This window comes from Chelon labrosus (genome assembly GCF_963514085.1).
Source record: "Chelon labrosus genome assembly, chromosome: 5".
Lineage (NCBI taxonomy): Eukaryota > Metazoa > Chordata > Actinopteri > Mugiliformes > Mugilidae > Chelon > Chelon labrosus.
Window position 1 is genome coordinate 15,188,794 of NC_140341.1, and position 14,921 is coordinate 15,203,714.

The following is a 14,921-nucleotide window of genomic DNA, read 5'->3' on the forward strand; positions in this document are numbered from 1 at the left end:
ACCCCCAACAACCACCCATAGACACATCTGCACAGATTGCAGTTGTTTTTGCACAATGTCCCTTTAAACTTCCACTTGCACACTACCTCAATGGTACAGGACTGCTGGATATTAATGGGTTATTCATTGCAGTTAATACTTATTACAGTGCTGACACTTTTTTACTGCCTATATTTATACACTCCTTGCTATTATGTACTATACTTAATTAGCTAACTTTATTCTTATTTATACTTTTTACTATTTCTGCTATGGCTTGAATCGGGACCAGAGAAACTCATTTCTTTCCATCTCATGTACCAACGTGTGTTGAAATGATAATAAAGAGTCCTTGAATCCTTGAATCCTTGAAAAGGATGCACGGCATGCCGCAGATGCGACAAAACAGGTAATCAGGCACCAGAGTTCTTATCTCATTGTAAGTAGCTGTTACAGTTTCCAAGTTGATATCATTAAGGCTAAAATAAGCTAAGTAAAGACTTTCAGAAGAAAACTGTTGAAACAAGAATGAGAAAGGAAAAACAATCTGATGAGTGAAGAAGGTGAGGTGGGGTTTATTGGAAGGAGGCACGGACATTTCGGCCCTTGAGATCTTGAGGAGGCCTGTAGTTGTTTACCATGCAGCATGGATCTTCACCTTCTCCAGAGAAGAGGAGGCCACGGAACATTTCCATCTAACGAGGAACCAGAAACCAACAGAAAGGAGAAGGAGAAAGCGATAATTAAGGTATGATTTTGGCAGACAAGATCATATCATAGTCTCTTATAACCTTATAACCAACTCCATCATTGCCTGCTAGAGCACAACAGGAATATCAACTGACAGTGGTCAGATAAGAGGTTTTGACTGCAACAATCTGCTATCAACAGAGTGTACCTAAAAGACCTCAAGCTGCTTTGACACTTTTCTGTGTTTTTCTTGGCTGTTTGGGATGCTGTATCTAACATTAGTTAACATTAGTTAACATTAGTTAACCGTTCTACCTACTGAGCCACATGTGGGTGAACTTAGTAAATATGGGAGTACCTGTGCAGGACTGACACTGATTGGCTCCTTTAAAACAATCCAGGTCACACTCTCCAGGAGTGGCGGAGTAGTCAAAGAGCCGTCATATGTCCAATAATCCAGAGAACCAGGAAGAAGAGTCTTTGCATCAAAGTTAGAGAAGGTGGTCTGCTTTCCCTGCAGGTGTTACAGAGCAGGAGATAGAAGAGGGGGAGCGGGAAGTGAAGAGGAAAGGAAAAAAACACTACAATTGATTAGTTATTTTCCTTAAAAACTGCTCTAGAATGGGCACATTTGTACCAAGTGCAGCTGTACTTTGTGAATTTTGTGACAGTTGTTTTTACCTTTGTCTTAATGGCATCGAAGGTATCCAGAACTTTCTGAAGCTGAGGGTTGGCATCACCAATCTAGATCACAACATAAAGTAGATACAAACATAATGCATCATACAATAAGAAACATAAAATACTTTTTTTTCACAATCTTAAAAGGCAGGAACACTTAAACACCATCCCACTGCTAATCTGCAGTACAGTGACAGACTGATTTGCCAAAGTTGAATCACTGATGACTCACCTTGAGAAAAACCCCAACTACAGCAAGACCATCAGGCTTGTCGGCTGCCTCTCCAAAGCTGGGATACTTAGTGTTCCAGTGCACCAGGTGAAGCTAACAAGGAAATAAAATAGTATTAAGTCACAGATTGGCTGCATGTCACCTTATCCAGACAGCCTGCTCAAGCAGGGCACATTGATTTTCATATGATGGAACTACAAGTTTTCCACTCTCCTGTGATTTTATTTTTTGTTTGTTTTTGTTTTTTATGAAAAATAGTAACGACCGCCACTGCAAAGAGGTTATCACTTACCTGCCCCTTACATCCTTGCCACATAAAGAGTTTAAAATCTGTTACTGTGCAGTATGTGGTAATTGCAATAGGAACTGTGCATGCATATTTTAATTCACATTCGGTTAACTTGAGATGCTCCAGTGGCCTCAGTACCTCACAGGGGAACTTGATGCCGTCGACAGTGTGCTCCGAGCCTTGGTCGTCACTGCCTCCCCAGTGGAAATGAAACTGCCTCAGACGGTATGTTCCAGAAATAGGGCCTCCAGTTAGGGCTGGTTTTGAACAAGAGATCACATAATCAGGAAACACTGAACAGTCAATAACAACAAGTTTTTGGTTTATTACAGTGAATACAGATCTCATCAGCTTAGAGCCCGCTGAGGCAGAAAGTTTGTGTTAGCAACTGAAACATTTCATACGGCTGGGGTGGTGGCATGAACAAGACAGTCCAGTAACATTAACTCTAGCTGTTTCAATATATTATCAATATATATACTGTTATGCAAAGACAAAAATTAATAATAGAAGTTGAGCTGTGCTTACTGGAGCTGTCTGTGTCGTCCACATAGTCCACCTGAAAGGAGTGTCCGTTGTTGAGCATGCCCTTGGCATTGGAGGGGTCATACTTCAACGTCAGAGGCTTCAAAGAGGAGTCATACTGGGCTTCCTTGGGGACAATATTGATGGGAGACTGTCTGGGCCCATTGGCTATAGGGAAACTTTCTGCCCACTTGTCAGGTCCTACAAATACAGAAATAAACACACTTAAACTAATGCCACTACTGTATAATGTTGTCTTGTCGCATCCGTTCCATGATGATGATTGAGCTATTTTAATGTAACGTCACCAAATATATATACATAACTTAGAAAACAATTCTCACTTACAACTACTTTGACTAGGTAGTAGGAAGCAAAAAGTATTTTAAACTTTGATGTGAAATCACAATTGAAAAAATATTAATTAATTGTAAAAATATATTCCAATCTACTCAGTATCAATGTGATATTCAAGATGTTCACTAAATAAAAGTAATTAAAAAAGGAAACATTACTCTTGTATGAAACTGAAGTACACAAGGAATGTAGAAATACATAAATAGGTATACCTGTACTTTAACATTCAATGACAGAAAGAAAAACAATGATATTCCCTGTTCTCTATGCTTTTAATCTAAACTGTAACACTTTAAACATTTTCTATTTGTTCTGCATGTATAATATCTGGATAAGCTGAGTCGACAAGACCTGTGGATGTTCCTGGTTGTGAAAGTTTCAGTTACAGCAGTTAGAGTAACTGTTAAAGTAATTAAACTGTTGTTGAGGAATGGATGATTGGTGTCTATAATATATACAGCACTGTCTACACTAACTGATTCTGTGTGGCGACATGTTTTCAGCCTTTAACACATAGACTTGAAAATCGAGTACAATAAGTGAATCAAACTGTGTTGGGGGCTGTGAGATCCTCACCGTTAGCCGCTCCGTATCCCCATCCTTGAGACATAGCTGCTCCTCCTTTATGTTATCCAGGTACCAGAAAAGAATAATTAATCCAAGTGAGTTCGCGGGTTAAAAAGAGGCTGAAGAGGCAGGTGAGGAGGCAGCACTACTCTTTCGAATGATATTTCCTCTGATGTCTCTTGTGAACAAACGAAGAAAAACGACTTAAATGTCACATAAATGGTACAAACTGTTGTAACTGATCATTTAAAAGAAGATCTGTTTTTTAGTGTGCATTTTTCCAGTTTGTATCCATGGTAACAGAACAGTAACTGTTACTATACCAGGTTAATGCAGATTTGCCAATATGTGACAACTTACATAGATAATTATACTAACTATAATATATTATTATATAATAATATATTACTATATATATAATAATAATATAATAATTAAATAATAATTAAATTAAATTATATGTAATATATAAAAAGGGCCAAGAAGATCCTCAAACAGCCCAGTCACCCCGGACACTCTCTCTTCTCTCTACTGCCATCAGGTCGGCGTTTCCGATGCCTGAGGTCAGAGACTGAGAAGCTGAAGAGTTTCTGTCCACATGCCATCCACCTGCTCAACTCTGAGCCTTAACCGGACTTAAATACCTGCACCACTGCACTTTACTTACATAGCTGCTTTCAATACTGTAAATGTGTGTATTTATACGAACTACCCCCCTCTATCTATCTATCTATCTTCCTGATGACCGTATCCAGCCTCTTCCTCTCCCTTTCTGTGATCTTACTGTTCTAGCAGACCACTACAGAGTCACAGAAGGTCTTCAGGAGTGCCCCTTTCACTCCAAAAGACCTCAGTTGCCTCAGAAGCCTGTGTGCTGTGTCTGCAGCTTGCCTGGTAGCTGAGAGCAGGGCATCAGAAGCTGTGTCCGCATTAGCAGAGGGAGGGACGTACACCGCTAAAAATTTCTCTTTTAAAAAAATGTTTAATCTTACTCAGTGACTGAAATAGAAGATCTCTCTGTATGTTGTATTTGGTACAATGAAGCATGAGATGTTCAAGGGTTTCTGGTTTGGTTGTGGTGTGAACATTTCCTTCGAGGGGTTTGCCTATTTTCTATATTGACCAATACTCAGTCGTGTGATGATATTGTCTTCTTTCCTGTTCCAGTTTACTTTTCACCCACCCCAACTACTGTTTTGTATATTGTTTAATTGTCTTACTGTTTCATTATTATCCCAGTACTTCTGCCAGACTGACTGAGAATATGATTTAATTACTTACTCACCTTCATTTTTGCTTATTGCCATGTGAAGCTCTATGTTCTCTTCCCTCACTTCTTGTTTAACCAATATATCTACCTGCTCATTCCCTTTGACACTGACATGAGCAGGGACCCAAGGAAAGCTTGAAATGTTTTGCTCATATATCTGTATCACGGAGGCCGTAGGGAAAGCCAGGAAGCCCAGAATCTAGCCCAGATCTAAATATGCACTGTTGAAGAATACCAATTTAGGCTCATTGTTCCTACCCCCTAGAGTGTTAGCCCCTTTGACCTTGTTACCTTTTGCTATCGTCACCTGTATGCCTGTAGACCTGGTGTCTCATGGCCTTTTGCCACTGTGGAGACTCTACAAGAGCTTTGCATTTACATAATAACACCTCATCCTTGGTTTACAGCAGCATCTCTATGCCGTACCCCCCTTTCCTTTTGGTGATCTGTATAAATATCGGCCCGCTTACCTTCCCAGACCCACACTCTGTGTCTGTAAGCTCACTGTATACCAGTATACCAATAAACACCCCACCACAGCAACCTTTGGACCTATAGTGATTTCTTCAACAATATTTGCAAGTCACATTAATCTTTTGGTATAATTTAGAGTTGAAAACTACTTCTTAAAACCAATTCTTCTTGTTCTCTGATGTATATGAGTTGATTAAACTACAGAAATTAGTTTAGTTACATAAAGTAATATAAATGAATACTTAAAGGCACAAAAAGTAAAAGAGTAGCCATGTGCATATAATTGTGTATTATTTTATGATGAATGATGAGGTGTTGCAATATGACAAATGACAATAAGAACAATAATTATTAAGTAATGTGAAAAAGAGCACCAAATGGTATGACATGCAATAAAATGTTTTTATAATGTTATATTTTAAATAGTGAATTTATAGTATGAATTGTAAAATGCCCCAAAAATGTAAGAGAGAACACATAAAATATTTTACTTTTGAAAATGATAACAGAAAACAAAATTATTTAATTACCTCAAAACTGTCCTTAAGTAGAGCATTAGAGTAAATGTACCTTTAAGTTAATATACATACTACAAACCAAAGAGTAGAGTAAAAAACTGTGTAGTCTTTCCACACACAAAAAAAGAGGAAACAAATGTCACTTAACTGAAATTTCCTATAATGATTATGAAAGGCACTACTGTGATGAGCATGCACACGAACTACATATAAGTAATTTATATAACAACAGCCATAAAGAGCAAAGTGTATGCTACTTCAGTGCAGACACGACGGAGACGAGTACGCGCCCTATGGACTGCTGAAACAAAGAGAGGCAAGGAAATTAATATTTACACCACTGTTCTGATATTTTATGTCTGATATCTCCACCTTTCTGTATGTATGAATATGAGTATAAATTAGGGACCACAAACCTTCCTGTCTCCTGAGCTTCCTTCTGAGCTTCCTTCTGAGCTTCCTTCCTGCTGCATTTTTCCTCCGTTGATGCTGCAAGGTCAACTTGAGCAATTCACACTGGGCTGCCAGGTTTGCTTTCTGATCCTCCAGACTGCTCAGCTGATGGAACAGCACATAGTGAAGTGTAAGATACACAGATGGGTTCTTGTTTGATTTTATTCTATACAGGTTTTTTGGGGTACAAATGTATGTACTTGTTCAGAATAAATATGTGTTGAACTTAATGTAGAGGTACAGGCATGACAGTATTAAATGACACTAACAGCATTTAAAGCTCAAATCCAAACTGGGTCACTGACCTGTGAGCGCAGTTCATCCCTCTCCTTGTTTCTTTGATCCAGTTCACGGAGCAGACGGTCCACCATCATTGCAATCTCATCACTCTCCTCTTCCTCACCGTTGGTTCTACTGGGCTTCATCTCAGTAGCTTCTAGTAAAGCCTCTTTGTCCTTAATGAGTTCATTGACTTTCTTTTTGACCTTCTCAAACAGACTTTTGTAGTCAGTGTTTCCCTCTGTTTCTTCTGTCTGGATGGCTTGGTCAGAAAACTCCTTCCTTACATTGACCTCAGAGTGATCCTGCAGTCTGCTCTGAATGTGTTGCAGTGAAAAGCTAAGTTGACGGATCTGTTCTTTTAAGTCTTTCTCATGGAAGCTATTTTTTGGTCTTTTCTGTGTTGTTTGTGGAGTAACAGGGCGGGATCTTTTTCGTCTACAGTGAACATAAAAAAAAGTTAATGTCCTTACAGATGCAGAAGTGATATAGTTAAGTTCATAAACAACACAATAACATACCCTCGGGGGGTCGCTGACAGTGAACATCCATCAGAAATAACTGGAAGGCCACCACTGCTGCTGGGGGGGCTGCAGGCTACAAAGAAAGAATAGATAAACATTTTCATCTCTCAAGCTTCCTTTCTTTTACTCATACAGAGAGAGAGCATTTTTTCTTTTTTTTCACCAGCTTGTGAAACGGTAGAGAAACTCTGAGGAGAGGACTCAGCAATCTCAGCAGTGGAAGTGGAAGAGGTGTGGTCCATCTATAAGAAAAGAAATTACAAGAAAACAGTTTATATTATTTGCAATTTCTAATATTTCTAAATGAATATTATGATACTATAAGTATTAATATTTTGAAACTATAAACACAAATCATTAGCTTAAATTAAAATCAATCAACTTTAACCATCCCTCCTAGCCCCACAGTGTCAAATTGGATACTGTTTGATGAAGCTGCCCTTTCTCTCTTTCTGTCTGAAAGCATTGTTTTGTCTGGTAACATCAGCCAGAAGTGGCTCCTCCTGAACCCTTTAATTGTCCTCTTGCTTGAAGAAAATACACACTGCCTGACCAAAAAAAGGTCACACACTCTAATATTTTGTTGGACCACCTTTAGCTCTGATTACAGCACACATTCTCTGTTGTAATGTTTTGATTAGCTTCTACATTGTCACAAGATTTATTTCCATCCAGTGTTACATTCATTTTTCACCAAGATCTTGTATTGATGATGGGAGAGTCTGACCACTGCACAAAGCCTTCTCCAGCACATCCCAATGATTCTCAGTGGGGTTAAGGTCTGGACTCTGTGGTGGCCAACCCATGTGTGAAAATGATGTCTCATGCTCCCTGAACCACTCTTTCACAATTTGAGCCCCATGAATGCTGGCATTGTCATCTTGGAATATGCCCGTGTCATCAGGGAAGAAAAAAAATCCATTGATGGAATAACCTGGTCATTCAGTATATTCAGGTAGTCAGCTGACCTCATTCTTTGGACACATAATGTTGCTGAACCTAGACCTGAGCAACTGCAGCAACCCCAGATCATAGCACTGCCCCCACAGGCTTGTACAGTAGACACTAGGCATGATGGGTGCATCACTTCATCTGCCTCTCTTCTTACACTGATGCCCCCATCACTCTCAAACAGGGTAAATCTGGACTCATCAGACCACATGACCTTCTTCCATTGCTCCAGAGTCCAATCTTTATGCTCACTAGCAAATTAAAGCCTTTTTCCAGTTAGCCTCACTGATTAGTGGTTTTCTTAAGGTTACACAGCTGTTCAGTCCCAATCCCTTGAGTTCCCTTCACATTGTACGTGTGGAAATGCTCTTACTGTCACTATTAAACATAGCCCTCAGTTCTACTATTGTTCTTCTTCGATTTGATTTCACCAAACGTTTAAGTGATCGCCGATGACAATTAATCAGGATTTTTTTCTGACCACATTTCTTCCTCAAAGACGATGCTTCCCCACTATCCTTCCAGTTTTTAATAATGCGTTGGACAGTTCTTAACACAATTTTAGCAGTTTCTTCAATCTCCTTAGATGTTTTCTCTTCTTGATGCATTCCAATGATTTGACCCTTCTCAAACAGACTCAAATCTTTTCTACGACCACAGGATGTGTCTTTAGACATGATTGTTTTAATAAATGAGAAGCTACTTATTATTGAATCAGTTGGGGTTAAATATCTTGTGACCAGCTGAAAGATAATTGCCCATGCAGTAATTATCCAATAGGAGGCTCGTACATATTTGCCAAGATAAATCCAGGTGGCGACTTTTTTTTTTGGCCAGGCAGACCGTGTATGCTTACCGTTTGTCTTTTCATTTCTTGTTTCTTTTTGTTCTCTCTGTAGCAAATAAATCACAGGAGTAAGGAGTCACAAGGAGTCATACCCACACACATTCAGTAGAGCTGCAAACTAATCATCGGTAAAAATGCTGACAAGTGCCGATTTATATAGGCTAAACATATCTGCAGCAAACCACATTGATAAGCTCATGTCTTTATGTTCAGTTCTGTTGTGTTCTGTCAGTTTACATTGTTACTGTGATTGTAAGAGAGTGTTTTTTGTCCTTGATGTCAGTGAATGCACCATTCACTGACAGAAGGGGGAGTTATGGTTGAGCTGAGAGTTTGCCGAGTGAAAGTCGCATATTAGAAGTGTCAGGCAGACAGTGTTTAAGGTGTTTGCGTGGGTTACGGCTGACAGTAGCCTGTGTTCAAGCTTCAATAAACAGAAAAGCCTGTGTAGCTTCTTTTGTGTTAGACACTACAACATGCATTTAGGTCAAGAATATAGATTTCATTGTAGCAAAGCATTACTTTCTACTGTGTTTTTACGTATGTGTAACATCGTCGGCGTTGACTCGACTTTCACAACATAATAGTCGGAAGTCGTTCAACCCCTACTTAGAATACAGAAATCATTAGAGGACAATTTTGATGCTAAGTGTCCAGAAGAGCAAGTTATGTTGTAATTATCTGCAAATAGTAACATTAAATGATTAGTCCTAGAGTACTAATGTCAGTAATGTTGTACAAGTGGAATTTGGTAGGTTGGCTAAATTTAGACTCCATTAATATAATATTAACTCTGAACATCACATCCAAATGTTGACGATAAATCACAACTACAATTAACTGTCCTTACACAGTTAAGGTTGTCATTGCCATTCTTATTGGGTCTAAACATTCAGTATGCTGTGGTGCATTGTGAAATAGAAATGTGTGACTCACTCTTGTTTATAGGTCTTCTTGTATGAAGGTTGGTCATCATCCTCAGGCTCCTCATCTACATTGCAGCTCCTGTACGGGTAAATCAGATAGAAAGAGAAAGCATTGGCAAGCTGTGCCTGGCCCAAGCAAATACACTTAGGTTACAGTGGCTGGTTTGGTAGACAGCTGTATGTGAATACCAAGGCCCAATCAGTAGACCATCATCACAGTTTGTCTAATTCCTCTAGTCTTACAAACCGTGAGTTAGCAATCCTTCAAGGAATATGAGTGGATTTCATGTGTTTTTTTAAATCATCGGTTGAAATGATAATACTTTGATTACCTGAACTGAGGGTCAGGGTTCATATGGCAGAACCATTTATCTGGCAGCTCGCTGTCATCAATCCCATCAGGGAGTTTGCGCCACTTTAAACAGTCTTCACACTGAATCCAGTTTTGATCTGGTTGCTTCCTGAGGAGGATTTAACGTGGTTAAACCAATTATACTGTATGTGCACATGCAGAACACATGATGTCAGTCACTTCAGATTCTACTAACATGGTATCTTCCACTGGTATGGTGTTGTTTGGATCATCTTTTTTCTTCCTGTAACGGATTTCCTTCGAGTACTCCTCCAGTTTGATCCCCAAATTGTTGATGGTTTTTCTGTATCGAAACATCAAACAGATCAGACTTCAAGGAATCGGGAAATATGGACAAACTAATAAAAATATTTTTATATATTTTTTATATTTTATGCATCAGATATCCAGTGTACTAATTTAGACTTGAAAATACAGCATTGTCGTTATTACCTGTACTTCTCTGTCTCCATAAAGCTCTGTTTGTTGTGGGTAGGATCTAAAAAGTCACATTCTATGATCCCAATGACTCCAACTCCCATGGTGTTTGCCTGAAGAAGGTAAAGATTCAGCTCATGATAACACTTAGAAACCTCTGAATACATGTGGAATAATCAAACTCTCTTAAAACAGTCCAAACTCACCTTAAGCTGACAGCCCACATGTTCGTAGGCTTTGATGAGTCGATTCTTGTGATACATCATAATGCCATACTGGTCTTTACTTTTGGTGTTGTACCCAAAAGTTATAGGAATGCGTTTGTTCTGAAATAATGTTTAAGGAAATCTCAAGAGCAGCAAAATAAACACATATCACCAACCATCACCAACCAAAAAGAGGAAGATTAGAAAGAAATCTGTGATGAAAGGATACCAGGAAAGTGGGCTTGTAGTGGTCCTTTTTGGTGCAGGCCAGGCTCTTAGCGATGAGCTGGGATTTAACATTCACACCTCGTACCACAATCTGCATCCGAGGCTTCAGGTAGAGAATACGACAATATGCCTGAAACCATTACAAACACAGATATCAGTTTGTTTATACAGTCAAGGAGATGTGATAAAGAATGAAAATGGTTTGCTCAACCAAACCAATTAAATTCCCTAGAAGACTATATTGGGCAATGTCTCTGTTATTACAGACCTCTTTGAAACGGGACTGCAATTTGGGACATGAATGTTCTAAAGTCTAAAATCAGATTTTTAATTTCAGAAGTTTAACTGGCTACAGGATGCCTCCTACTTCACTGAAAGTTAACACTTGTGGAAGCTGCATAGACTTGTTTGTGCTTTCAAATTAGTTGCAATATCACAAAATTACAAAAACTTTCAGTGATAAATCTTCTGGAGTCAAACTGTGCACACACGTCAGTCCATACATTACTGCTCCTTACCCGCAGTGAGTACACACACTCAGGGATGTAGGACGTTTGACAAGGGTCCTTCAGTTCCTCGTAGACGTCAGATGGAATTTGGATATCGTAACGGTCCGTCTCAAAATCAAACTCTGTTGTTCCGGTGGATGTCCTACAAAAAAACAAACAAGCATCTCAGGTGAATTGTCATGCTCCAGTTCCCAGAAACTTAAGAAAAGAAAAGTGTGTATTCATCAGTGTACAGTGTGTGTGGACTACGAACAGACCTGCGCAGATTCCAGATGATGATCCGTGTGCCAGTTTTCCCTTTGGACCAGGATGAACTGATGGCGTTGACCTCAGCGAGCAGTTCTTCTATTGTGTTGAAAGGGGAATACTGCAGAATGTCCTGCAGACTGGCTTCGTGCTCTTCTCTTACAGAGATTTCTGCTGTCCTATGATTGATAGAAAGCATGTCTCTTTCAACATGTCAAATTTACAAAATAAATAACATACTTTTAACTACACTCCAGCCTTTTCACAATAAAATACAGCATTACATTTCTAGTTGGGGTATTGTCAAGCTAGATATTGCCCTTGATATTTTTCAAATTTTCGACCTGTGTCCCATTCATCTCACTACACATGATAATCATATAATGAAAATGTGATGGTGTCAGAGCATTAGAGAAAGGGTGTATACTCATTTGTTTTTCTCTCTTCAAAGGAAACAATAGGCACGATTATTCGCTTGGCATCAATCTTTTCCAGGTAGGTCTGAGAGAGCATCCCAACACACGACATGTTCCTTGACTTGGAAAAAACGATGGCATCTTTGCCAAGACGCATGGATCCAGACTTGAAGCCGTTCCCATACATTCCAATGGGCTGTTTACCATGCGAAGGAGTCTTGTCACTATACCCAAAGCTGAAGGGAGAAAAATCAAAAAAAAAAAGTGCTGTATAAGAATACTGATATTAATATTTACATTTATTGGCACATTTCCTTAACATTGCAGTCAACTGTTGGAAACTTCTGTGTTCATACAGATATTTAAAGAACGATAACACAGCATTCTGTGTGGCAGCTTTCTGTCCCTAGATAACTCTCTTTCCGAATCACTATTTAACATGTAAATACTGCCTGTGCCTAACATATATACAAAGATTTTGTCATAATACACTGCAACTGTAAGATCACGATTTTAGCAGTGCAGCAATTATGAAATGGCAATGCAGTATTTAATCTTAGCCAGTTACTATTTAATCTTCAGTCACCATTTCAGAACAGCTTTGGAAATTTGGGTATATTAAAACACAGTATATGTGAGCACAGAGAGTAAGAAAGAAGCAGAGCACCCCCCCCCCCCCCAGCTTCTCCTTCTACCCTCTCACCAAGATTGCTTTTTTTTCCCCACATAAAATGTAATTTCCCAGGAATACCAAGCAGTGGCATCTGTACCTGAGCATCTTGTGCATTGTTTCATGGTCCAGTCCATTTCCATTATCCATAAAGGTGAGACATTCTTCACCTTTGATCACGGTCTTATCAATCCAGAACTGTTTTGCGTTGACATCTGGATCATAGGCATTGTCTGTCAAAAGAAAGCTTTTTTAAAACCATGCACAAAGTATTATTTCCTTTCCAAATTCTTCTAATTGCTGTAATGTTGAGGTGTATGGAAATGCTAATTTACAGGTGACTTTTTCAGGTGGATTCTCCCTTAGATTTCACCGCAACTTCCTTGGTTCAACTCCACCAAGAGATAAAGGTAGACTTCTTATTCTTTCTTTTAAGAAAATTAGCAGATGCAAACAAGATTCACAGCATGTGATAAAAAAAATGTGTCAGAATCAACACTGGCCAGACTTCACATACTCAGCCTCTGTTTTGATATAATAAAATAATCAGCACTTAATGACCATTTGGGTCATTCTTGCAATGGCTTGTGAAATAAAAAGGATGGCACTAACCCCCCCTCAAAAAAAACCCCACAACACCTTCAGTGGAGCAAACGATTAATCTCACAACCAAAGGAAAAAGCTGATGTCTTAAATTAGCTGGATATGTTTCCAGCTACAGCTAAGAAGACCGTTATTCTCTAATTCAGCCCATTACTCTTTAAAAACCTTCATGAAGTTAGACAAGAGACTAGGTACACAGCTACAAGAGACCACGTCAAATACACATGTAAACCAAACCAAAAGCAGTCCTGATTACTGAAAGTCCAGCAGATTAACTGAAAGCATCCCCAGTCTGCAGTAAAAGAGAAACTAACCAAGACGCCTTATCTCTCTTGAAAATATAATGAAGATGACTCACCTATGAGTTCAGCTATGGCGCTGAAGGGCCAGGTGTGGCTGGTGGAGTTGCTGTGAAGATACTTAGGAGAAAGCTACAAGTGGAACAGATTAAAATTGACACAATAGTTAGATTTGACAGTGGCGAGGTGGTTAGCACTGATGCCTCACAGCGAGAAGATCACTGGTTCGAATCCATGGGCCGGCTGGGCCTTTCTGTGTGGAGTTTGCATGTTCTTCCTGTGTTTGCGTGGGTTCTCTCCAGCTTCCTCCCACCATCCAAAGACATGCTCATTAGGTTAATTGGTCCCCAGTCAGAAGACACCCACCAGATGTTGAGTCTGGACCACATCATACACTCTTGAATGTTTGTGTATGTTTTGCTTCCATAAATGTGATAACAGCAGTGGAAGTGGTTTCATTACTTAGAGCAATAAAGAATGGAAATAGGGGAAAGCAAATATTACAAAGTAATAAACCTTTGCCCTACACACCGCATATACAGAGAACATATGAAAGTAAAGTTTCAAACACAGAGCTATCTTGAATTAAAGGTGTGGACCTGGGACCAGCCTACATATAATCATGGACTAAGATGTCAGTGGTTTACTAGGAAAACGAATCTCAGCACTGACTTTAATTCACACATGAATATATTTGTTATGCTGTGATTTACATATTTAACTAGCTCTTGAAATACTTATTTGTTTTTGTCACCAAAATCCATCTATTTAACCTCATTACAAACATGAAGTGAAAATTGAATTTTTTAAAATTCCTAAATTTTTTATTTGCACCAACTAAACTGGGCACATTCCTGTAAACAAGTTAGTAAACTCTACTAACCGTACTCAGAGGAACACCGCGGTCCGTTTGAGTTGCCATCTTTCCGTAATGTCAGTATCAAGTATGGATCAGGTGGACACAAATGGAGTCAGGGATCAGGCAGCCTCAAAGGTAGTTTAATTGGAAGCAGGGTCAAAACAAGAAAATCAGGATTCATGCAAAGGTACAGAGGTCCAGCAGGCAAAAAAAATCAGGTAACAAAGATTAACTAAAAAGTCAGAACAAGGAAACACTCTGGGGAAAAAAAACCAAAAACCAAAAAACCAAACAGGCTGGAACACTTAAAGGAATCCTTCGAGACAATCTGGCACAGGAGGAAAAGGGAACACAGCTTATATACGCGAGAGAGACAATGAGACACAGGTGAAACACATGAGGGCGGGGAAAGCAATCACACAGGCAGAACTAGACAGGAAGACAGACTTCAGTGGACTCTGACTTCAAAATAAAACAAAAAGAGGACAGAAAACTGAACTTAAAAATAACAGACACTAGACACCACATGGTCC

The 14,921-nt window shown here is 39.2% G+C and overlaps 2 protein-coding genes across 2 annotated transcripts; both read right to left on the bottom strand.

The window, feature by feature from the left end:
* Window positions 1–530: 530 nt before the first annotated feature.
* LOC311488013 (carbonic anhydrase-like) lies at window positions 531–3,363 on the bottom strand (the record flags this gene model as incomplete). Its single annotated transcript, XM_084544517.1, has 7 exons — window positions 531–674; window positions 1,028–1,183; window positions 1,351–1,413; window positions 1,583–1,675; window positions 2,010–2,128; window positions 2,400–2,597; window positions 3,330–3,363. 7 exons carry the CDS (start codon window positions 3,361–3,363, stop codon window positions 555–557), a joined length of 783 nt encoding a protein of 260 aa, XP_084400643.1. The 3' UTR covers window positions 531–554.
* A 745-nt stretch (window positions 3,364–4,108) lies between these two features.
* Window positions 4,109–14,451, bottom strand: LOC311488014 (MORC family CW-type zinc finger protein 3-like; the record flags this gene model as incomplete). Its single annotated transcript, XM_084544518.1, has 16 exons — window positions 4,109–4,218; window positions 5,999–6,140; window positions 6,341–6,712; window positions 8,646–8,682; window positions 9,573–9,641; window positions 9,895–10,023; window positions 10,111–10,218; window positions 10,368–10,465; window positions 10,559–10,678; window positions 10,788–10,916; window positions 11,305–11,437; window positions 11,553–11,720; window positions 11,969–12,193; window positions 12,728–12,860; window positions 13,589–13,661; window positions 14,413–14,451. The coding sequence occupies 16 exons, from the start codon at window positions 14,449–14,451 to the stop codon at window positions 4,109–4,111; spliced, it is 2,085 nt and encodes a 694-aa protein (XP_084400644.1).
* Between the last annotated feature and the right edge of the window lie 470 nt (window positions 14,452–14,921).